The sequence below is a fragment of the Argentina silus genome (genome assembly GCF_951799395.1).
Source record: "Argentina silus genome assembly, chromosome: 12".
NCBI lineage: Eukaryota > Metazoa > Chordata > Actinopteri > Argentiniformes > Argentinidae > Argentina > Argentina silus.
The window spans coordinates 9,716,527-9,742,449 of NC_139666.1; the positions used below are offsets into that span (position 1 = coordinate 9,716,527).

The window sequence follows — 25,923 nt, forward strand, 5'->3', positions numbered from 1 at the left end:
CCCCTGGTGCTGATACACTTTGGAACAGGTTTCGTAGTATGTAGACATAGGTCATGTGATTTTTGAGAAACATCCACCTCATCAAAGAATGCACAGTATGTCACACTAGTGGTGATGGTCATCTAGCTGACGAGGCAACAGGGGAGAGCTTTGTGTGGGCTAAGCCTATCCTCAAAACGTAAGAAACGACCAAAGAAAATGATCACATGGAGATCCACAGGGTCACAAGAAAGGATGTGTGTGTGTGTGTGTGTGTGTGTGTGTGTGTGTGTGTGTGTGTGTTTGTGTGAGAGTTCATATCAGGGTAGGCTAGTGCAGGAATCAGACACAGATTACATGGAGTAAATATTGAGACTGTCTATTGTTGTACGATTTCAAAAAGGCAACGCTTTGGGAACGTACCCATCACACAACAGGAATACTGTGGCTGGAAACCATGGAGCAAAGCCTCAGCCAGCCACCTCCCCATAAACAAATCCTATCCTTTCTAAAACAAAGAGTCATTGCCAACCGGTAGCATGCTATTTTTGAAATCGAGGAAATTGACGGGGAGGAGGAAGTAGGATTTTAGAGGTTACGGTCTCCGAGCATCTAGCGAAAATGTTTTTTTAATGAGTTAGAATTTTATAGCACGTCAAATGTTCAGTATGTAATAAAGTGGGGACTCAGGAGGCTATATATAAGAGAGTGAAGTGGATCAGCGAGAGGGCAGCCACCGCTCAGAATGAAAAAGACATGAAAAATCGCTAATAGGTTACAGCCCATGTTCTCCACTTACAGTGATTACAGTACACACTGTCAGCTGAGGCCGACCAAGACATGCATTAGGGTTTGTAATGATAGAACTTACCTTGCTTGAAATCAGCTACATTCAAAATAACCATGGATCTTGTTCAAAATAATAATAATAATAATAATAATAATACTATGAAATGAAAAGTGCTCTGCTAATGTAATTCTGTTCCGTCAGACAGTGGGGGTATCAGTGTCTCACTCAATCTATAAAATAACCATTAAAACAAAAACACATGCAAATAAAATGACTGCCCCAGGCTCAGGAAGTTATCTCAGACTAAGAACCTTCTGGAAGGGATGTTTTAGAGTCCTAATTCACAAAAAAAGGAAATGAGTTAAGGAGTCAAAGGAAGCTCCTAGGGGACAACAACAAGAGGTCCATCCAACACCCACGGTGGCAGCTGACAATAGCCGGTGATTTCACGACACGGACTCAAACATCGGAACACATACAAGCTGTCAAAGTGCTCCACAAAAGGACACTCAATCAGCATGAGTGCTAATTCTAACTTCTGGTAAAGCAAACCCCTGCTCTGTTACTAAGGGGTTGCCATTCATGTGCTTGGCTTAAGGAGAATGAATGACTCCCATTGTTGTGTTCAATATGACACATAATGACCCGAACTTCAATATACTCTGGAGAGTTCTGTGGTCTGTTTTGCTCTGCCTATTCAGCGTCATAGTTCAGTTAAAACAGCGCGTTTTGATTCGATTCGGCAGTTAACTCGACGTTGATGAAATGGTGCTGACAAAGAAATGTACTTGAAGAAATGTACTCGTACCTTACCTCAAACCTTGATGCCTTCACAACTTAATGTCTTCCAATGTTCATGTGATCAATGCTCAACTTTAGATCAAAACTCAAGGCCCAGTATTACTACCTGCTTCACAACTCAAAACCTGCCAGTTAAAAAGGAATTCGGATCATTCTAATATAGATTAACATTTTTGAAATACTGGGCCCTGATACCATTAAGGTTATTTGAGAGTGAGATCCTTACAACTAGAGAGGGAGCGTCAAGACCAGATACAGCTCTGAAAGCAATGAAGGAAGCAGCCAATATACAGTATCTAAAGAGTATTACTAAGATTAGCCTGATAATGCACTTGAGGACAATAACATATCTACGTATGGGGCTTTATACACTTATGTTCTCCTGTGTCAAAGCATCCTCCAGTGCTGACGTCAACCAACTGCTCCCTCTAGAGGTAGGACCACGAATTGTTTGATTATGGATTTTCAAAAAGGTCTGTTGCCGTCCTGAAAAGACAGTTCTAAAAACAGAATGTAGAACAATAACATGTATGAATAGAATAAATTCTATTCAGCCAAATGAATACAAAAAGATTAAGATAAGCTTCCAAAAAAATCAGGTGTTCTAATCTATGATAGCCTAAAATAATGGATGCAGGTGAGGTTTGCCCTAATTTCATCCCAGGTTTTACAGGCACACTGTCTGGCTCTACCAGATTATGTCTGTCTGAAGTCTCTCACATAAACAGATACAAAACACAGTGACATCTATGCTGCTCTAAATAAATTTTTTTAAAAATCATATCGATGTCCTTTACCTTTCCCGGAGGGGAAGAAGCACTCCATCTCAACACTGCTGCGGGAATGGGAGACACAGAGGGCGCTGCTGGGGACCAGGCCCTCCTGAGGGGGGCTGCGGTCGGTGGTCCGCACCAGACACCAGCCGGGCCTGTCGCTGGGCCTCTCCAGCAGCTCCACCGTCTGACCCGTCTGGATGGTGAGCTCGCTGGAACAACCAGCCGCGAAGTCCACGAGCACCACGGTCAGCTCACAGCCTCCAGAGAGCTGAGGAAGAGAGAGGGAGGGGAAGAGAGGTTGGGGTGGGGTGGGTCGGGGGGGGTGGGGGGGTAGAGAATACAGTGAATATCTAGTGAGTTGAGTCCCACTCTGTAAACAAGGCGTGTCTCTCTCCAAAACAGCAAGGAGAGAAAACGAAGGGAGGGGAGTCTCACAACTCAAACAGTATCAGGTTCCTATGCAGTCTAACACCTGTGAGGCTGTGAGGAATGATCAGACATTAGACCGGGCCTACGCAACTGGAGCCAATAGAAGACCATGTCGTCTATGGAATTGATGTGGACCAGGCCAGTGTCCATGACCTGTTAGAAAATGCTTTATATAATAGCAGGTGTGTACACAGTTTATGACAGTGTCATATTCCATTGCTTGTACAATATCATTCCCCCAGGTACTGGAGTCTCAGAGATCGAAGGAGCCTATACAGCAAATACCATAAAGATAGAACCCTTGTCCTCTAAGGACAAGTACAAACTCCGGATGAGTACAAACTCCTCAAATGACCCTATATGATCAGTGCCACAGTTGGAATGTTGCTTAATCTCAGCTACTGGCATCCTTTGCTAACCCTAATCCCAACACATACTGCACCAAATATCACCATTGCCACACAACTGGATTCCATCCTAAGCATTCCCCAGTATCAGTGGTGAGTGTCTGGACAGTTAGTCAGTAAGTTAGTCATCATAAGTTAGTCATCATAAGTTAGTCATCATAAGCACGCAATCACCAAATGACTCAACTGGGAGAGGTACAGTATCATAATAGATTATTCTAATGAACTGTAGTAATAAACTGACTAACATTCCTCATCGTGGTCTGGAGATATGAGACCTTAAGCTAAGGAAATGCTTGTTACACCAGTGTGATAGATGACACTCGTAAATGACTGGAGTCCTCTGGTTATGAGGACATCACTGCTGTGCTGTGGTTATTAATGCTCTCTGGCCGAGTGAGATTACTCTGGTTTCATCATCATCATCAATCGTTAGTCAGCAAATCTCCCCAGGAGACGGGAATATGATCTATCCTCATTCTGTCACTCAGAGTAAACTCAGCACTCTCTCATCTGACGAATGTGTGTGTGTGTGTGTGTGCGTGCATGGGTGTCTGTGAGTAAGAGAGAGTGAGAGAGAGAGTGAGTGAGAGTGTGTGTCTAATAGAGCCTGAAGTACCCCATTTGGAGCAGAGAGAACCAACAGTGACCAACGAGGAACCGATCTAGGACACACACACAGGTTGGCTCATTATGTTACCTCCTGTGTGTGTTCTCTAGGGGGAGTTCCAGACTGCTTAGTTCTAGAGACACACAACCTCTTTCTCAACATTGAGATAGACAGTATTTACCGAACCACCACACCCAGTTTGAAGAAAGCATTTTCGGGCTGTGTTCAAATCAGGTCAACTCACTCACTCTCTTACCAGGAGAACTCACACTCTATAAAGCACGTAGTCCACAGGGAGTTTTTAATACAAGTGAATAACAGAACACTCCCACCTCAGGCTCCTGTGAGCACACTCCATGCTCCAAAACTTACAAACAGTCTCTCTCCCTCTCTCTCTCTCTCTCCCCCCCTCTCTCTCTCCCCCCCTCTCTCCCTCCCCCCCTCTCTCTCCCTCTCTCTCTCCCTCCCTATGAAGGGAGAAATGTAGTGAAGACTCAGTGAAGCCCATGCTTACACTAATGTGGTGAAGGAGCCCATAGCTTCTTCACTATATTGCACACTTCAGGGAGAGGGATATAGAGAATTGGGACGCAGTAAGACGGAGTGAAAACACATGTTGTGGTTTAGAGCCTGGAGTCCCCCATCACACATGGGGGTCCAGTGGTTTGAGGGATGATCCTCAGGTCAGGCCCGTCCCCCTTGCTCCAGTAGGAGATATAACACAGACCACCCACAGCTTTCTGGCAACATCCTTTGGCCAGTCTACACTCACAGCATTGTTTTCTCCTATTGACTATTCCCTGTGTCTGACCACTGAGCCTGTGGTGTTTCACAAATATCACTCTGAGACTATTCACAATGAACAATGTTTACCATGTCCATGTAACTGACTGTTTTACAACAACAACAACAACAACAAAAAGACACTTTTGTCTTAAGACTTCATAAGCAATTGTCAAAAAGAAATACATTGACTCCAGTGATGAACTTGTGTTGGACTCAAAAATCTAATCACAATTAACTTTCCCAATTGTTTGACTCATCTATAAGGTCTGCATAACTGATAAGGGTCATGACTACCATTGAGAGTGTGACTGTTGAGAGTGTGACTGTTTGTATATGGCCCTTCACGCCCTGAGAATAGCAGACCAGCCTACACCGCTGACCGACTGGTGACAGAGAGTCAACTCTGTGAGGTGCATAGTTGGCCATCGGATCCCAACTGACAGGACATGCCTTGAATCTCAAAACAGTGTCTGATTAGAATGGTGCGTAAGCAAAATGGTAGCTACAGCAGCTCCATCCTGCCCTCTGATAGGCCAGGTGAAACATCAGTCTATTGGTTAGGCCTACACCTATCCAATCCTCTCAGGTCTACCAAAGTATACCGAGTACCGTCTAAGGCACTTTTGGGATTCAGGGGCGGCGTCCCTCAGGGCTAACCCTGTGAGGTGCATGGTTGGCCATCTGGTCCCAGCTGTGGAATCCATCAGGGTTGGTGTCTCGGCCAGCCTCTCCTCTTCCTGCCCACCTGCTTCCATTTACTACTCCAGGATGATGTCATCTGTGTTTACTAACGCCGGCTCAGCCATGTTGGCTACAGCAACACCTCCAGAGACATGCAATAAGAACATACCATGTATCATGTACTTACACTGAGAGGGGCAAGCAGGGCATATGTTATATGAATGGTGTTCATAAGATCCATGTGTTTGTGGATATGAGACACAGTGATGCCCTCATTGATAAAGAGCTTGCAGGAGGAAACAACATTTCATCCACCAGAACCTAACAATTTACAGTGCATGTGTCTCAAACTCAACTGAACATCTGGGACATCTGGAACATTCTCAGTCAAGTGGATTAAAAACTGTTTTAGATACCGAATCGTACTGAAAACAAACAGCCACAGAAGAATGGCTCGTTTCTCGAGAGATAAATACAAGTTAAATCACATGATTGTTTGTATTCATTATGTGGCGAGCTCCTGGACACAGCTTTGGAAAGCATCATCAATTCAAGTTTTGTGCTGGAGAGCACTTAAGATATCCACATGATTAACTCTGGCCAATTACATCTCGTGTTACAACTGGCTGTAAATCAGTTTAATTATAATGAAATATGATTGGAGCTGGGCAGCAAAGGGGAGGGCACCATGTGCTTAAATTAAACGGCACAAGGACAGATTAATGTGATTTTATTTTTGCCAACTAACAGAGAAAAAGAACATTAAATTGCAGTTATAAAATCTGACTATGAAAACAAATATAAGTTAATTATCAATTGAGAGTGTTTTGATGGCATACAAAGATAGATGGTTGTTAATTAGTTACAAATTCAGTTCCTTCATTAACCTCTCTAGCCACCTGGAACTATAGAGTCATATTATGGCCTGGGAAGAACACTCAATCAATGTGGTGTGTAGTAAGCTTGGGGGTGTCAGTGACGAGTCCTCCAGAACAATATGGGTGTGCCACTCCACTTCCTCCACAGTAAACTGGAACCTGGTTAAACCATAGCCTTATAGAGGGAGACATGTGTCTCTGTCTGTGGCCACACAATAGTGAGATTCTAACACCAAAGCAGTTGGCCGCATATGAAGTAAATTGCATATGCACAAAAGGAAATGTCCCTCACTGGGTAAAGTGATGGTCCACTCTCTGATCTTTACTCACAAACAACTGGGAACTGGGAACATCTATTTGTGGAAGAGCCATATATACTTGGGACACTGACTTCCCCATTAAGAAAGAACAAAACATTTGATGCCAAGTCAAACCATAAACACAGGACTCTTCAAATGCTAGCCAGACGCCTGCTTAAGTTACGGCAGTTGAGTCCAGCCTAAACAGTACATGTCAAGACATCAGTCCAGTTGGCTGTTGTGATGCAGATAGGAATGAGGGGGGGAGAGAGAGAGAGAGAGAGAGAGAGAGACAGAGAGAGACAGAGAGAGACTGGATCCAAACAGCAGTTTCCAGCGTGGCTGTCAGAGTTGTCTACGAGGAACAGGAAGTGGTAAAGTGTCTGAGTTTCCAGGGCTGGGGTATTATGTGTAGGTCCAGGTCCAAGAAGACGGTGTCGTCACCAGGCCTTTATTAAAAACCAACAGCTATTTCGGTCTCTGAGTCAGAGGGCTTTGGGAAAAGACCGCGGAGAAGCAGAGAAAAACAAATAATATCACACCAGCAGAATTATTACCTGCTACTCAAACCTCATGCTGTTTTTTGGTCCTCAACGGTCAAAATTGCCATAAGCACTCTTCGAGTCAAGCTGTGATTATAGAGTACCCTACCACTGACAATCCTGCAATCTTGTGTTGTCAAAAGGAGTTTACTGCAAGGCAAACACAACAACTTCCCTGCCATATCACAAAAAAAAAATATCAAGCACAATTCATCGCTAACGTGTTCACAACAATAATAGAGACATCTCAATGTGTCATATTCTTCCAATGAAGAAGAAAGTACTTCAATCTGTAATTCAAACAGTGGCTCCCCGCCACTTTTTTGGTAAACAGGTAAGGGATGGGTCTGGAGAAATTTAACCACTCTCAATTTCAAGGCAGAGCTATGGATGCCAGGCCTGGCTGTTCATGAGATAAAAATGATAGTTTTAACCGTGTTTTGAATCTACAGTATACAGTGTTTGTTTACAATTGCAAAAGTGAAAAAATGGATGTACCAATTACACACTGCCCCTTTAAAGTAAACAAACAGTGGTATGGTGCACTAAATGCAACGTGTACAAGCCAGTCCAGATAATGATACGGTGGGGGACACACGTGTGACAGGAGACACAAATACTATTCTGCTCACTTGGACTAGGGGAAGCAGTACAGAGAAGTCAGCTTTGACCTCCCTCTCTCTCTCTGAGACACACACAAACACACACACACAAACCTTTTTGCAGTCCTCTTACAATAATCATCCTAAAAGTCAAGAACACTAACATGGATTTAGCAGCTTTACAAACAAGCTGACACCAAATTAACTCCCTCTGTCCCCCCCCCCCCCTTGTATGCTTGGTGTTGTCCATGAAATGTCAGCAGCTGTCAGGTCTAAGCTGCAGAAGCAGATGTGGCCATGGTCCTCCATCTCCTCACCATCTGGAGAGTATCAGGTCACCTACGAGAGCGTAGGAGCCGTGGCGCGTTGCTAAGAGACCTCTGGGCCAGCGAGGGATGTGGATGTCTCTCAAAAGGGTACACACGTCAAACTATGCTCAAGAGTCGGATGGGGACCAGGTTAGAAAGGCTCTGTCAGGGAGCGTGCTTATATTGAATTATGGTTTGGCGGTAGTGTTTTTATGTTTGGAAGGTCAATGAGGATTATATATATATATACACATACATACATACATACACACATTTACATTCATGGCATATGGCTAACCCTAACCGCCTTTATCCAAAGCGAGTACAAATACATTTGTTTCAGTAAGTGAATCATGCTCACACCAGGGGCCAATGCCAGAAGCCAATTATTTTTTAACAGGAGAGAACTTGTACAGACACGCACGCACGCACGCACGCACGCACACACGCACGCACGCACACACGCACGCACACACGCACGCACACACGCACGCACACACGCACACAAGGGTGGGCTAAGTAATCTTAACAGGGACCAACTGGTGTTTTTCAAATATCACTATCATGTACTGTATATAACACCTAATAGTGATAGTAGGTGAGGGAGATGAACTTGAACTGACTAAAGAACATATTCAAGACATCAGCCATGCAGTCTTCATTGACATTAGACTGGGCTCATGCATGGCACCAACCTCAAGCCTTGATCAGTAAATGGAAAAAGAAGAAACGTTCACTTCATTGAATTGTAACATCCAGTGCCAAAAATCCAGTATACCTCGCAGGTCTTTTGTCATAATTAACATTTGATAAATACTCCCTTTTTTCAGAGCCTTGCGCCAAGGCACAATCTCTCATGAGACCTCATTCTGTGTGCCAGCCAAGCCAAAACAAACACAGACCTTCTTTGAGTTTTAGTCATGAGGACAACACTAGCCTGTAGCATAGCTACACAGCTGACTCCCCACTCATTTTGATAGAACTACAACAACAATATCAACATAAACACGTCATAAACCCAGGAGCGTAGCGTGTAGGTAACACACACACACACACACACACAGACACACAACTATGGTTAATCTGTTGCAGCCAGCGCTTCAGAAGGAGCGTCTCAGTACCATCTCATTCAGCCTAGCTTTAATAACCCGTTTCCTGTCGACTGTCCCTGCCCTCAGAGTTTAACCATTAATCTGCACTACACTGCTCTAACTGGGACATGAATGTTCCACTCCCTTCACACACACACACACACACACACACACACACACACACACAAACGTGCTTCTGCTCCGGCGATACAGTCATTTAATGTCAATGTTTACACATCATTTCGGATTGCTATTTAACTCACATAGTTGTGGTAAATTATTATTTTTTCTTTCATTTTTGTAATGCTGCAGTTAACAGCATTATGTTGAGAACCTATACAGATACATTATTTACCCTCCCATGTATGGTTCGTAGAGTATAAATCCAAGAAAAACAACCAATAAGCTAATATGTTTTATCACACACAGATTGGTGTCTGAAACAGCTACAGAACCAGACAAGTGCCTCACAATATCTCGCAAGACTCCAATTTACACGATGACTAACAACATTGGCTTAAACAAGCCTATCCAAAGCTACAGCACAGACAAATGTTAAATGTCTTGGAACAGTTCTGACATACTTCAGTAGAAAAGTGATGGTTTGTTACTTACTCGACTGCTCTCCTTGAAAAGTTTAAAGTTCATCCACTTTGGCATTGTGATCTCATCTGCTCTCACTCTGCACTTCTGTCAGTTAAGCACAGTTCAAGCTCTCCCTCTGATTGGCTGAAGCAGGCAGACAGGCAGGCAGCAGTGTGGGGTGTGTGTGTGTGCTTTGACCTGTCCCTATTTCTCATAGTAAGCCTGTGGAACACTGTAATGATGATCCACACTTTCAGCGTATTAGAGCGTGTGTGTGTGTGTGTGCGCGCGCTCGCGTCCGTGTGTGTGAGGGAGGGTGCGGCACACCTCACAGAAGCACAGCTATAGTAAGCCCCACGTAGACAAACCCCCATCTGTCCTGCCTTCACAGAGAGAGAAAGAGAAAGCGCAAGCGAGAAGTCATGTGAGAGAGAGAGAGAGAGAGAGAGAGAGAGGCTCCCTGGGAAGACCTGTTTTGAAAAAGCTTTTAAATGTGGATTTTTGAGTAAAGGACACAGACAAACCTCATTTTACAACAGAAGTAAATCACAAGGTTACGGGTGGTATTCCTGGTACATTCCAGTCAGTCACTCATGCTGTACTGAAAACCTGTGGGACTGCATTGTCTTACGACAGGTATCATTCTATCGCTCCTCATGTAGCCTGAACTACTTGTCTCGAGAGTTATCAGACGAATCAGAAATAAACCACCATTTTTAAATACTCTTTCCCTACTACTGTACAAAACATTACTCGCCATCAGTTTTTCACACAGCCGGAACTAACTTAGCAATTGCTCGAGAGAAAAACATGACATTGTAGCTACAGTAACTAGCTTATTCAAATTTGTTCTAACATCTCAAAGTTCATTCACATGTATTCACATTTCACTTATATTGACCACATCTCCCATCCCGCAGAAGCACGAGGACAGTCTTATGACTTACGGATGCATCTGTGATGAAGGGAGAATAGGTTCATTATACGAGCCCAGGGGTGATGGGGATAATGGAGTTGATTGAGTAAGGATACAGTAAATGGAATTGAGGAGGGAGGCACACAGCCTTGCTTTAGTGAGCAGAGGAACAGATCACATGGGACGCACACCAGCCAGGGGGACAGAGCCAAAGCCAGGCACACCAAAAGGGAATTTATTTTCCCCAAACTGTGTTTTCAACAGGGCCAGATCCAGATCTATAAAAATAACATACAAAAACCGGTATGGTCGCTTCTATTACACCACAGAGATTCAAAAGATATGGGTTGGGTCAGGTCGGGTCGGTCTCACTAAGGGAAGAGTAGTGGCTCCAGTGAGAAACTGCTGGTCTTGGCTGTTTTCTTTGTAATTATCAGCAATAAAGTAGATCATAAGAGATCATAACTGAGAGACAAGCCCGAGGAGGAGCCAAGCTAGGGTGTGTTCAGTGAGATTTAACTGAGATGAAGTTGCAGAAAAATAAATAAGGAGGTGTTTTGAGCCAACACGCTTCCCTGTGCTGCGTAGTAGGCACTTGCAACACGTTCTACACGGTACATTCCCATCTGAGGTGAATTCTAGAATGTTTCACCCACATACTGTAATTATATAGAACAAACAGGCTTGAATATGTGGTTGCACGCTTGTAAACAGGCCTACGCTCTTCCATAGCCAAGAGGAAAACCAAAGCACCCTCCCATAGTGGCAGCAGAGTGGGTGGTGGGAGCAGCAGGGAGCCAGTCTACGTTGGTTTGGGATGGCACACTGTCAACTTGGACCAGGCGTAGGCCATTTGAAAGGGCTCGGAAAGTTCTCCAAAACACTCGAAATAATAATATATATATTTTTTGTTTTTTTTACAAGACAAAAACAGTCTATGGAACAATTGACACGTCTGAGGCTTGTGATATAACTCACACATGACGGTCGCTCTGCCAGTGACGGCCAGCCGCTGAAATTAGATCAGGGCTGTTGTGAGGGATTTCTCTGTTTTGAAAGGTTTCCTGTCCTGTGCATGATAGCCAACAAAACTACAGTTTTTGTCTGGCATTTTATGTCTGCCACAATCGGTCTCTCAAGCACAAAACAATAAAAATCTATGGCAAAACAACAGATGTGACACAGCAATAAAGGCCACAGACATTACAGTAACCTGTTAGGGAATTCAAAAGACTTATTTTCAAAGACAAGAGCAGAGAATAGAGAATAATACTCCCACTTTAAACTCTACAATAAAATAAAAACACTGTTTTTCAGATTAAGATATTCTCCACAAAGGGAAAAGGGAGTCCTAGCTAACTGTCAGAACAGTAGAGTTAAAGCTGCTTTGTGTCCCAAGATCAAAACAAAGGGAGAGTTCATAGATGCTGCCTCTGCCTGTAAAGAACACAGAACACACGAGGCAAGGGAGGATAGCCAGGATTCAGACACACACACACACACACACACACACACACAGGCCTGTTCCACAAACTTCTCCCACATCACAACCATTCATCACCAACATAACTAGGCCGTTAGGGTGGTCATCTCTAGAGCCCTGCCGTTCACATGTGCGGGAGTGTGTGTGCGAGAGAATGTGAGTGTAAACCGAAGTGAAAACGTGTGTGTGCGTGCTTATGTGAGTTTGTATTCGCGTGAGCGCACAGAGTAGAGTGACATTTAGCGCTGGGTTAGTGCGTGGGCGTCTGGGTGAACCGTGTGAAAAGGCCACAGGGCGTCACACTGCCCCCCTCTCCCTCTCTCCCCCTCTCTCCCCCTCTCTGTGTGTCTGACACTGAACTCTAGAGCAGACGAGGGAGAAATAAGACCCCAGAATGAGACACCCTGCGCTGGCTCGTTTCCAAGACGACAGACGGCTGGATTCAGCCTCATCAGTGTTCTCCTTAGAGAGGGGGATGGAGCGTGTGTGTGTGTGTGTGTGTGTCACAGAGAGAGGAGAGTTGGGAAGGGTCCCAATGATAAGACAATAAACAGGCACAACTAGAGACAGTTTCATAACAACATGTCCATCAGTTTCACTCCCACACACACATACAGCATATCTATCTGACCGGGAGGAAGGATCGACTTAGAAGGCTCAGCCTTTTTGATGTGTGTTACTGCACTGATGCTATGGCTGTATATGTGTTTTGTGTTATCTGATACTGTAAATTAAATCAATAAATATATCAGTCAGTCAAGCTCGGTAGACATTCAGCTGCAAAATACTTAGCTGAAATACTTTTGGAGTAATCAATGAAAAGTATCCTTACTTTGATTTCATATGGTCCTTCATATGTTGCATGGGGGCATGTGCCCAAACAAAACCTAAATAGACTTTTCATGCTTGTTTCACATCATTGTGGTTATTCTCTGTAAAGTGTTGCACTCTGCCTGGGAGCCTCACCGACAATGGAGTGTCAAAGCCCCTGCTGAGATCATAGGAGAGAACAGGGAAACCCCGAGTGTGGAACACCTGTTAGCCATCAGCTCATCCACAGCGGGTGGAGTCAAGGTCAAGGTTTTTTTTTTTAAATACACATACTGAATCCTGAATCAACCCCCTTGTGTGAGAGTCCCACCCAACCCCACCCATACAAGGTTAACCATGTTGCGTAGACCCCATCCAATCTTTTCAGATCTATGGAGACAGGGGAGGGGCTAGGGCTTGTTTTGGAATTCAGCCGTAGCAATACTTGAAGCAAGCCACTGGAAGCAGATAAGTGTATTGGATATGTTATGTAATAGAAGTCAAATGGTTTCCTACCTTGTCACTGTCCACTGTGTTCTGGGAGGTCCGCGAGGCGATGGAGATGGTGTCAGGCTGGCTACTGCCATCACCCTGGCTGTCTCCGTCCTCACCAGCATCCCTGCACCGTCAAAAACAAACATCCAATCACTGTTCTTAAAGGGGATGTTTCTTATCTTCAGCTTCTCTATCATCAAGAATTGTAGAGCAAAATCTAAGGGCTAGTTTTCCAGACCCAGGTTAAGCATAGTCCTGGACTACATCGAGGGTGCTTTGTAGTCCAGGGGTTGGGCTTAATCTGTGTACGGGAAACTGCTCCACATAAATAGTGACAGGAGCCTGTCATGTCACTGTTGTGCTGCCCACCTCTTGCTGTTGTTGCGTGGCTTGTTGGGGGTCTTGGGCATGTGTATAGGCTCCTTCAGCGCCCCCTTGAGGTGGATGATCCTCTCCTGGATCACCTCACGGATGTTCTTGATCCACTCCTGCTTCGCCTCAATACTGGAAGCCTGCGGAGGACGAGAATGATGTGTTTCGCCATGTTGTTTTATTTTAAAATGTTGTTTGTGACATGCTTGAATGTCTGTCTTTTATGTCTGTTGTGTTTCTATAAATGGATGCCGTCTTAGCCAAACACATTTCCCTCTCAGGGACAATAAATATGACTAGACTTGAATTGAGGAGGAGTTGACATCACATATCACACTATAGTGATTGGATTTTTGTTGTGTCTGTTAGTGGAAGTTCAAGAGGAGGGTGTTCGGGTGTTAAGGAGAAAAAAACACGTTGACACTGAAGGTGATCATGGCGTTACTGTAAATGCTGCTCTCTGCAGACACTGAAGGACTTGATAAACAGGCCTGGTGTTCACTGTGTGCTACAGCTTTGTGGAACCGGGGCCTTTTAGACAAACTACATCACTGTCTATAATGACAGTGGGTATCATAGGATGATAACAAAGTACAAAGTAAAAGTACTAAAAAAGTACTCAAACTAAAGCTAAGAGCCCAAAGCATGTTGGAGATGAGTCGAAGCCTTTAGGGAGTTAGTTGGGGACGTACCTTAAGAACAGTCTTGTTGTCAGATGAAGGGGTCCTCCCGGCCCACAGGGCAAACTTACAGGGGTCCCCTTCAATGTGCTCCGTCACCCCCAGCTCCGATGTCTGATGGTAGAAAACAAACAGCTTTAGCGTGTCTGTCTTAAACACTATCACTCGTTTTCAATGGTCATTTGGAATTGGTAATTTGGAAACATACAGTATTACCAAGTAAGAGACAGTGGATATCATTCAAAAAAGAAAACTGTACTGATTTCAATCTTCACTGTCTGACTCCCCTGAGAGGAGCAGCTGCTATACAACACAGGCATACACATTTATAAGTAATGCATTGTGGGAGGACGGTTTAATTCAGAACTGAGACACCTCCATCTGCTCTGCATTTCATATATTCAACACCTGCTCCACATTATACTGTACGATCCCTCACTTCCTTAAAAGCACTCTCACTCTCTGTAACCCATGGCAAAAGCCTGCAATAACAACCCTCTTAATAAAACACACACCATTTCACATTCACCTGTTATCCAGTGAACAGATGCTCTCGTTTAGAGCAAGTAACAGTCGGTGCATTCAAATAAGGAGGCTAAAGCATCTACTTAGCAGCATAGTATGAATCTCAGTGCTACAATAGGACATATTCACCCGCCCACACACACTCATGCACCCGCACGCACGCGCGCGCACACACACACATAGACACACATAGACACACACACACACACACACACACACACACACACACACACACACACACACACACACGATAGGGCCTTCACATCTCAGCCAGCATTGGCTGCAGATCAAAGGGAAACCACTTGCTAACCTCTCAGCCCGCAGAGCAGAGCAAACACCACAAGTGTACAAAGTATCTGCACTCTCCATCCCCATGACACACACACGCATACGCACACACACACACACACACACACACACACACACACACACACACACACACACACACACACACACACACACACACACACACACGGCATCCCAGCCTTAAACAACTGTTAGTATCACAGCTCGGCCAGTGACATGACACATATTGTCTAAATGGAGACGTCAGCACCATCTTGGGGCGGAATTCTCTTGAGGCGGAACTTCAAACTGCTGTGTGTGACGAGTGCGTGGAGGACATCACTGAAAACACAGCGTTATCATCTCACCAACAGACATGAAGATTGCAGTCTCACACCTCTTCTGTATTGATCGTTCAGAAGGATGGTACAATATTCCAGATACGACTCACATAAGGCCTTTTCTATCATACAAAAAAAAGAGAGAGCAGTCCTACCAGCAGTTTGTTCTTGTAGGCGTACTTGGTGCGTCCGGCCGAGTCCTTGATCTCTTTGGAGAACACCAGGGAGATCTCAAACAGGAAGAGGTGGCGGTCGCGGCCCTTCCGGATCAGAGACTTAGGATCCCACACCTGGAAGGTGTCCTGGATGAACAGCTCTCCCTGCACGTCCAGGTTCTCGTCGAATCCTGGCAGAGAGCACATGACACTTTAAAACACAGCAGGTACTGTACACAGCGCTGCACTGGAGGACGGCACCTGCCTTGCGTTTCATTTTCATACGAAGGGGGATAGCGAAATTAACTTAGCAGCTAAGTAAACAAACCCCAAGTCCAGGTGAAACTGGGTCTCTTTTCAGTTTGACACTGATGGAATACCATATCAAAATGGGTCAGTCAGTGCTGTTTCTAAGTAGGCCACAGGCGCTGGGCACTGTGGGCGCTGGGCACTGGGCACTGGGCAGCACACACACGTCCTTCTCCTCCAGTCTAAGCAGTGCCATATCCCCTCCCTGTGCTTCGTCCTCCCTACGGCGGCTCCCTACCCTCCAGCATGCTGACGTGCATGGCATCGTTGGCCCTCCTGGGCACGCTTAGCATCACCTCCAGGCCGTCCTTGATCTCTCCTTTACCCTCCTCACAGCAGGACAGCAGCTCCTGGGGGAGTGGGTGATTGGGGGGGAGGGGACGGGACGGGACAGGACGGGACGGGACGGACAAGGAAGCAGGAGCGAGAGCAAAAAAAAACACGAATCAATGCTCCTGTACTTAAAAAAACAATGTTTTGACCACTATTGGTCTTTGGTGGTCTGACTTTGAACAGCTTGGAGTATGACAGGAGCTAGGATGCAGCACAGCAACGCAATGGGGTCTGTATGTAAGATGATGTGGTATGATACAGTGAGACTCATTAATCTGCATAAGTAGCTGAATCACTAAGGTGGTGGACAAATAGGATACAGTAAAGTGCCCACCCACACACACACACACACACACACACACACGCATACGCACACACATGCACACGCACACGCATGCACGCACACACACACACACACACACACACACACACACACACACACACACACACACACACACACACACACACACTAGGAAGTGAAACAACAGTCTCATGGGTATTCATTAAAGAGCCGATAAGAAAACACAGAAAAGTGTGTAAACAAACAGATGGGAGGGATTGAGAGAGAGAGAGAGAGAGAGAGGGAGAGAGAGAGAGAGAGAGAGAGAGAGAGAGAGAGAGAGAGAGAGATAGAGAGGTAGAGCGGCCCAGATGTTTTGATGTTGGAGCTGACTGTCCTCAGGGAGGAGGTAGGAAGACAAGAGCCCCCATGTCTCCTGCTGCGTTTCTCAGGGTCTCAGTACCTTGAGGAGGAGCTGGTACTTGGTGATCCTCTGCACTGGCTTGATCAGGTAGGAGGAGATGGAGTTGGCCAATCCGTGTCTCTGCTGTATCTCCTGCACACAACACAGCAACGCACAGCATTGATGACATTGTGAAGATCGAAAAAAAGCATGTGATAAATACACCGCAGTGTTTCGTAATCACACAACTGATGATCGCTGCACCCATTTATGAACTGCGTCGTAATGCAAAGAGTAAATCAGCAGAGCAGCAGAGCCACAAAAGACGGATGGCAATGAATGGATCATTAGCACCATCTAGAGGTAGGATGGATAAGTACATCAACATCATGTCTTCACAAGCACTTTGTGGATTCATCTTGATTAATAAAAAAAAAAACGGCCTCTAAACTATGATACGGTGAGAGAAATAGACATAGAACTGATTCACTTACGTCAAAAAAGCTGCCAGCATGCTCCAAGATGAGCTGGCTGGAATCTGGTTTATTCTTACAGTAATTGACATACATGTGGAATTTATCAGCCTGCAAAACAGAACAGAAAAATACAGTAAAATCGAAATGATTATAGACCTGCATTCTTACATCTGTATATCATTCTAAACTTCAGAACATACTGATACATTATACTACATTCTACTGTACTGTATTCTACTGTGTCCCTCACTAAGACTGCTTAATCCAAGCAGAGGCTTTCAAGTTAAGCAAGAGTATGATTTAGAAATGGTCTAAGAAATAATTGCAAGGGAGTAAACAACATTGGCCTGGGATGATGACTCATGGGACCACATGTCTGGGATGCTCTGTGTAAAAGACAGACACAAAGGAGAGAAAACAGGCCCGTCTTACCCATGTGACGAAACAGTGACCCACATCCTCTGGTAGTTGTTCATAATTCACTAGTTCTTTCAGGAAAATGCTGGAATTATAGATATCACAAGGACGGTTAAATGGTTGTGACCACTCAGCTCCATCTCAATTTAATCAACCCAAATTACATGAATTGGTGTACAAAAAGGAATTAGTGGTTGGTTTCAGATTGGTTTACCATGTAATAATGTGTGTAACAAACACATCTTCTTATAGCATTTCAAAAGAGATTCCAAATGACTCATACTTGCTATGGAAATCATAGATCTCCTGGATGTTCCCAAAGATGATGTGCTCCTTGTTGACGATGCCGGGTGGGATCTCCTCCACACCACTGGTCATCTCCCACAGGTAAGTCTAGAGAGGACACACACACACACACACACACACACACACACACACACACACACACACACACACACACACACACACACACACACACACACACAGGTGAGGCATTCCATCATCCTCAACCACCTCAAATGTGACAGTCAAACCTTCTGACTGTCAAGACAAATAAATGGCAAATAATTCACTGTTCTTATGTCTTTGAAGATCACTAGAGTTACTGAAGCTGACTGCCTAAAGAACCCAGGAGTGCAGAACAAAGCTGAACAGAGCCGTGAACAAATAATATGTCAAGATGAATTAAGGCTTACCTCTAAACATTCATGCAGATCCCTAACATATGCCTTCTCAGTCTGAAGAAGTTCAGCCATGATGAACCTGGGCAATCACACACATGCATTGCATCATAAACCAGCAATGAGAATACAGTATCGAGATCACATTAACCGTACAACATCAGCATACATGATCAAACAAAAACATCATTATTCACTTTACATAACATTATGCTAGGGCTGCTTCCTATCTGTGCGTTCTCCCGGTGTCTTCTTCTACTCACTCCTTCTTCCTGGCCGACTTCCTCTTCTCCTCGTTGACCTCGTGGTTGGGGTCACGCAGCTTCACCTCAGGGTCTGTCAGACTGGCAGGGATGATGTCCAGCTCCAAGTCCTTGTTATCCTACCAGAGAGAGAAAGGATCACTCACAACTCACTGGACTGTAATATTCTCATTCACATCTCACCCGACTCAGCACGCTGACATCAAACAAGAGTGTTTCTTCTCTCTGCTGTCTTTCAAGTAGGAGGAAGAATCAGTGGTTATGTGTAGAGATGAAGACAGGGCTTTAAAGTGAGATGTGTAGGTTACCCCCCCCCCGGTCTCTCCTCTGGTGTACGACCTAGCCAGAGGCATTTAGACAGACACAAGCTGAATTTCACCTTGTGGTAAAAGAGATGCAGGGGAATTTTTTTTTGATGCAGTGGAGGCTGGTGGATGGAAAATGGGGAGGATGGGCTCATTGTAAGGGATGGAACGGAATGAGGAATGGTATCAATATGATGATATGTGTTTGATGCCATTCCGAATTCCGTTCCATCCGTTACCTTGAACCCGTCTTCCACATTTTCCATCCACCAGCCTTCATTGATTTGATGGTAGACTTTGTCTATACGCACATACATATATTGATAGGACCTTGCTAGGGACGATGACTTAAGTTTGACTGGTATTGCTCACTGAAAACAGGTGTATAACCAGGTGTATTTTTTAAAAGAGATCTCAGGTGTTCTCAAGTACAAACACAGGAATTGCTTAGATACATACTTCCTCTAAAACCTCATCAGCTAATTAGTAGTTATTGCAGTACAAGGATAAGTGTTCGGTTGATTATAATGAGACTTCACCAAAGGGTTTAGCTTAGTTTAGCCTAGTCTAGCCTGGGGCCTTACCTCAGAGCTGATCCCCAGGGACTTCTCCAGGCCTGAGCGGTACTTCCCCATCCTCAAGGAGAAGTCCCGGTAGCGCTTGTCTACCGCTGTGACCCACTTCTTCAGCTCAGTCACATGACCATGGCCCTTCTCCACAAAGCTGTCCGCCAGCTGGATCAAGATCTTCACCTTCTCCTTGGTTTGCTGAAACAGAGGTGTGAGAGGGAGGGTGTAAGTGTGTGTGTGTGTGTGTGTGTGTGTGTGTGTGTGTGTGTGTGTGTGTGTGTGTGTGTGTGTGTGTGTGTGTGTGTGTGTGTGTGTGTATGAGTGCATGCATCTGCCTGCCTGTCTGCCTGCCTGCCTGCCTGCATGCGTGTGTGCATGTGTGAGTTTCTGGGTGAGCGTTACACACATCTGCAGCATGTACATGACATGTCATCATCTACCCTGAAGCTCGACAGAAGCCAGACATCCCTTAGGAGAAATGTTGTAACTCTTGCTCGCTGACTGAACCAGTGACGGGAATGATCTCATCAAGCTATTAAATACACCCAGCACAGTGGAAATGTTTGGCTAATATCAATAGCAGGTAGGGTCGACACATTGACAGTGAGAGAGCGAGTCAGTCCAAGAGCACCAAACAGTAGCTCTGCTTCCCTGCTCCATACCTTGGCCGAGACTCTGAATTCCTCATACTCCTTGAGTAGTTCCTGACTTCTCTCGCTGCTCTCTCCGGGGGAGGTGTGAGTGGAGAGGTAATACTCCCCTGTTTCCTGGATCCAGTCTAGGGCCTGTGGAGAAATGCAAAGGAGAGAGGGGGGGTGGGGGGGGTGAAGAGTTCCCACTTGCCCGTTTCCCCCTATCCCCCTCTCTCTCTCTCTCTGTCTTCCATCTTTCAACAGTACCTCCGTTGGCCATCAAAAATAAACAAGAACCCATTCCACATAGATATCTGCACATGTTGTGGTCATATAAACAAACTCTGGGGGATTTGGGGCTGCGTTCAGGATCACTCACCTGTTTGGCACTGCGCTCGAACACCACATACTGCTGGCACTGGTCCAGACGACGCTTCTTCATGGTCCAGAAGTGAAGGACCCGGTTCTCCCTCTGAAGCAGCTCATTCAGGATGGCTACACAGACCAAACCAGACCAGACCAGAACAGAACAGAACAGAACAGAACAGAACAGAACAGAATAGAGACTATTAGTGTAGTCTATATAGTGCAGGTACATATAGTATACTATTAGTGCAGGTACATATTGTATAAGTATACGATAGTGAAAACATATCCAGCTCCTTGAGGGAGAGAAGCCTGAGCAGTAATTTGGACAGGCTGTGCTGTGCTATTCTGAGTATTTCTAGACTGGGCTCTTCTGACTGACCTTTGACCTGTTGCTCGGGGCCTCTGGCGTGTCCGGCAGCACCAGGGATGCTCACGTTGTTCCTGTGGATGTACTTCAGGAACACCTCTGCATTCCTCCTGGCCAGAGTGCAGGCCTGGGGGGAACCACAAAGGACTTTGTGTCAAATGAGCCGCCAAAAAATGTCAAACAGGGTTATTGTCAATGGGAACACGTACTGTATCCACTCTTCAACATAACACAACAGGGGAAAAATCAATTCAACGAGGGTAGACTTGTTTCTATCTCTATGGATCTAACAGTCTCTCTTGGTTATTTGTTTATGCTCAACAACAACTGAACTTCATGCCAGCTCCGTAATGGGAAGTCAATAGCAAACCAAACAGAGGATGCTTTTAATCTGCTCTGTAGGTGCAGAATCAAACAACACACAAAGAGTTTTTTTTACAGATTGTGGACTTGCAATAACACTACCTTGAGAAAGGCCTCCTTCTGCTCCAGGTGCTTGCAGATGAGAGGGATGACATGGTCTGTCTCAGCCAGGGCCCCCAGCTTGTCATGGCCCCCACACCAGTCCTCATCCCTCCTGTACTCCTGCTCAAGACTTTCCAGCACGCTACACACCTGAGGAGATCACAAACACATTAGCTACTAGGACACACTTCATACGAGGACACACTTCATACGAGGACACACTTCATAATCACAGATAATACTAATACAATTGCATTTGGCACCTTTCATAAAGTGGTCCATACCTCAAAGCGCTTCACAATGGAAAATAAAAGGATACAATGAAAACAGAAACAAGAAACATTTAAACCATCAACAGTAAAAAGATAACAAGGAGAAAGCAGGTTCAGCACAGAGACGACCGACCCATGTCACTTTGATGGGTCAGTACTGTGAATACTATGCAGTCTCCTATAACCATGTGACAACACCATCATTTATCTTAACGGTAAGGGGATTCGTCTTTCCCGTAACTCAGGTCCCTGCATGATTTGGACAAAACTGAAAAAAAAAACAATCCAGTGAGCACTTCCTATCCTTGCCACCAGGGTGCGCCGTTTGAGAAGTGGCCCAGGAGGACCCACCTGTTCAGAGGTCTTGTAGAAGGCCACGGAGGCGTTGACCAGCTTGAGCCTGTCCTCCATCTTCAGCATCAGCTGCTGCCAGTGCATGGCCACCTTCTCAGCACAACCCCGGATGGCGTCCGGGTCGAAGTGGCCAGCCTGGATGAGGGCCTCCGCCTTCTGCTGCACCTGCAGGGCGCTCTGGTGGGTCTTCTGAAGCGAGTTGGCATGGAACAGAGACTGGGGGAGAAGGAGAAGGAGACAGTGTGTTCAGTGTGTGTGTGTGTGTGTGTGTGTGTGTGTGTGTGTGTGTGTGTGTGTGTGTGTGTGTGTGTGTGTGTGTGTGTGTGTGTGTGTGTGTGTGTGTGTGTGTGGTGGTTTTTGGCAGTTACACTGTAGCCTATGTTTTATGCTCTGTAACAAAGACTTAAGTGTTTTTTTTTAGTTTATGTACCACACATATGAATACCCATTAAAAAAAACTTGCATTCTATTTTTGGATGCTCCATATCTTGTATGTATCAGTGGAAGGGTTACTCTGTGATAAAGTCATCAATGTTACATGTTAATGTTAACTGTTACATGATATATTTAACTAGTTCTGTGTCTTGTCCTCAAGGACCAAAGAGAAATCCTGAGTGACAGGGGTCATTTTCACAAGGTTGATTTTGTTCCATCCAGTGTTTGTGTCACTTTGGAAGCTCTGGTACACTTTTAGACAGCATTGTATGTCTGTTAAACAGACATGAAAAGACAAAGATGATGATGCAAAGCTGGAATTTGTTTCTTTCAAAAAATTGTGAGAAACACTAGTGACATTTCATTAGCTACTTGTCTAGAGCGATCAAATGATAATGTCACACACAGAACAAATGCAATTATCTTTCCAAATGCCCTCAGAGCAAACCTCTTCCTCAACATCAGACTCTGAGTCTACAGACTTCCCCTCTCCTCCTGACTACTCCCCATCTAACATGTTTAGTCGAGCCCATGCCTTGGAGAGGAAAGATCCAGTTGCAACAGTGTCAAAATGGTTGCCTGTTTGGTTGGTTGGCTGGGCTCGACTGCATCACAAAGGAAACAATAAATCAACATTTAAGAGCCACACAGAATGGTTTTTATTTTATTTTATTTTTTTACAAGTGTGCTCAATCTTGTTGAATTAAACCAAGACAGGCCAAACTACATAGCTGAGCTTTCTCTGCCAAAGTCCATCCCTGATTTATGAGTCGAAATCCACCAGAGATAGCCAATACAGGGGAAGAAAAAGTGATGTCCAGTAATTCAACATGTGTGCATACACAATAATGAGTACCGTATTTGACTTTAAGTTACTAGACTTAATCTGAAAAATGACTAGACTAAATGAATTTGCTAAAAATGAAGCAAAAGTTCAGTCGGCTAACTGCTTCCAATGGGAATAGCTACTGTACATAAGTAATTCAATTTGTCCTTTTGAATGGAACAATCGATTGAGGCCATATCCACAATATCAATATAACAAGAATAAGAAGACATCCTTCCGTTGCATAACTATTATGGCATTTCTTCTCTGCATGAGCCTCATTATCTACCTCCATACTCTCTAACCTACAATCCACAGCATCACAGCCCTCTCTAGTGTATAGGACAAGAGAAATGCTGACTGCTTAAAAAAAATAGACAGGAGCCATAAACATTCTATACAGCATAAATCTGAGAGGAGTCTATCCCGGTGATCATTTCCTGTATAGTCAAAACTCTATGCCATTCCACGGTCACCATAACAACATGAGTTAAGCAGCATCATCATCAGATAAATCCAGGGAGTCAAACTCCCTTTAGGACCTCTCCATAGGTTTCGATGTAAACCTGATGTCTGGAGAGGACCACAACACTGAGGAGGGCTTTCTGGAGAAAAAAAACATACATATTTGTTTTCCCAGTGGGAGGAAGGACGGTGATTACATTAAGAGAACTCCCTCTACATCCTGCATGCTGATTTAATAAAAGTCAGCTAATAGCTTCTTAAAGGGCCTTATTTCCATTCACCCCAAATGGGTTACAGAGCAGAGTTAATCCCATCCAGCACACACACTCGCACACGCATGCGCACACACACACACACAGTGGAGGTAGAAATCGGATGACAGGCTCATTGGAATGCACGGAATGGAATCCGTCCCTCCTCCGATTTCTACCTCCACCATCCTCCCCTGACACACAGAGACCGATCACACTGGCCCTCCGGGTCCAGGGTCCAGGATCCAGGATCCAGGATCCAGGATCCACACCGAAGCAGCAGAGCTTCAGCAGAGTGTGTGTGTGTGTGTCTGTGTGCCAGGTGACCAGCGTGTGTGTGCTGATACAGGACTTTACCCAAAAGCCCCTCCTGCGTGAGTGCTTGTCGTCATTCCTCAGCACACAGCTATTTAAAGCACTGAATGAAAACAAGCAGTATACTGTTTTCCCGGACAGTGTGTGTGTGTGCTTGTGTGTGTGTATGGTGTGTTTGTTGTGCTTCATGACAGCGCACGTTGAAGTGATTAGCCAGGTCAGCGTGGTTTGGGGGCGATTACCTCGATGGCCAGCTGGAACTGTTCGTGCTCCTTCTGCAGTTGCTCTGCCTCAGACAGAGAGCTGGCATTCACCATGCTGGCGTTGAGCATAGACTCCCCATTCCGGATCCACCCGAGGACCTACAGACAGACCAGGACAGGACAGGGAAGGAGAGGAGAGGAGAGGCCACACAGGAGAGAAAGGTTCATTTGGTAAAACTACGTTTCAGAAATTGAGAGACTTCAGGAATTGAGCTTACAAAATATCAGCTTACAGCCATGGACCTTGTGTTTTCTAGATGTCAAGGTGACATAGATCAACATGGCATAGTTCAACTAAAACAAGAGGATGAAATAGGATTAGCAGTAGCATTATCTTCACTGGCATATCAACTATTACATATGTTCACTAAATCATCTCATGGGGGATTATAAACATATGGAGATTTGTTATTTCCCTCTCCATTCCTGAAACCACTGCCTCTCTCTCTCTCTCTCTCTCTCTGGGGGGACAACTGTACTCTTTGCTGCACAGATACACCCTCTCCCCCTCTTCCCCCTGCCCTCTCCCCCTCCTCCCTCTCTTTCACTCTGGCCACCGCCACAATAACTTGGCCCCAGTCCCACAAGTCTCCTTCACAGAGACACTGTGCTCCTACAATCAGACCTATTTCCTTCCATTAGAGTGCATCATGCAAAGTGGAGCCTCTTCTCCGGCGGTCCCTGGTGACAGCAGTTTGGCCCTCAATTACAGACAAAATGAGATTACTGCAGTAGGCAGCGCACAGAGAGACACAGAGGGTGGTGTGCGTGTGTGTGTGTGTGTTTGTGTGTGTGTGTATGTGTGAGAAAGAGAGAGAGAGACAGAGAGAGGGGGGGGGTAGAGTGGGAGAGAGAGAGAGAGGGGGGGGGGGGTAGAGTGGGAGAGAGAGAGAGAGAGAGGTGGGAGAGAGAGAGAGAGAGAGAGAGAGAGAGAGAGAGAGGTGGGAGAGAGAGAGAGAGAGAGAGAGAGAGAGAGAGGCCATGCCAGGCCAGGCCTGGCAGCCATCTGGGTGAGGCAATGTGAGCTGCATGACAATATATTGATTTCTTACCCCTTGACAACTACAAATGGGTATGGGGAGGCTTAATAAAACATGTTTGCTGACATTGGCTCACTGGCCTTAAAGCACACATGACACATGGAAAACAAAAGCCTTCAGAACAACATGACTGGCTATCCACATCAGATATATGGGTGTCGCTGCCACTGCGACAAACATCATACATTATTCAAGTCAACTGCAGCAT

The 25,923-nt window shown here is 45.2% G+C and overlaps 1 protein-coding gene across 1 annotated transcript in view; it reads right to left on the reverse strand.

The window, feature by feature from the left end:
- kalrna (kalirin RhoGEF kinase a) overlaps window positions 1–25,923 on the reverse strand; it is a gene marked incomplete at its 5' end in the record, with an annotated part of 142,423 nt that overhangs the window by 26,594 nt on the left and 89,906 nt on the right. The window contains 19 exon segments of the mRNA XM_083681564.1: window positions 2,368–2,614; window positions 13,290–13,392; window positions 13,638–13,780; window positions 14,333–14,434; window positions 15,627–15,817; window positions 16,174–16,285; window positions 17,012–17,104; window positions 17,446–17,535; window positions 17,860–17,929; window positions 18,128–18,237; window positions 18,540–18,606; window positions 18,788–18,906; window positions 19,677–19,859; window positions 20,324–20,446; window positions 20,673–20,788; window positions 21,042–21,156; window positions 21,495–21,644; window positions 22,118–22,336; window positions 24,655–24,774. Coding sequence (XP_083537690.1) covers window positions 2,368–2,614; window positions 13,290–13,392; window positions 13,638–13,780; window positions 14,333–14,434; window positions 15,627–15,817; window positions 16,174–16,285; window positions 17,012–17,104; window positions 17,446–17,535; window positions 17,860–17,929; window positions 18,128–18,237; window positions 18,540–18,606; window positions 18,788–18,906; window positions 19,677–19,859; window positions 20,324–20,446; window positions 20,673–20,788; window positions 21,042–21,156; window positions 21,495–21,644; window positions 22,118–22,336; window positions 24,655–24,774 — 2,473 coding nt within the window.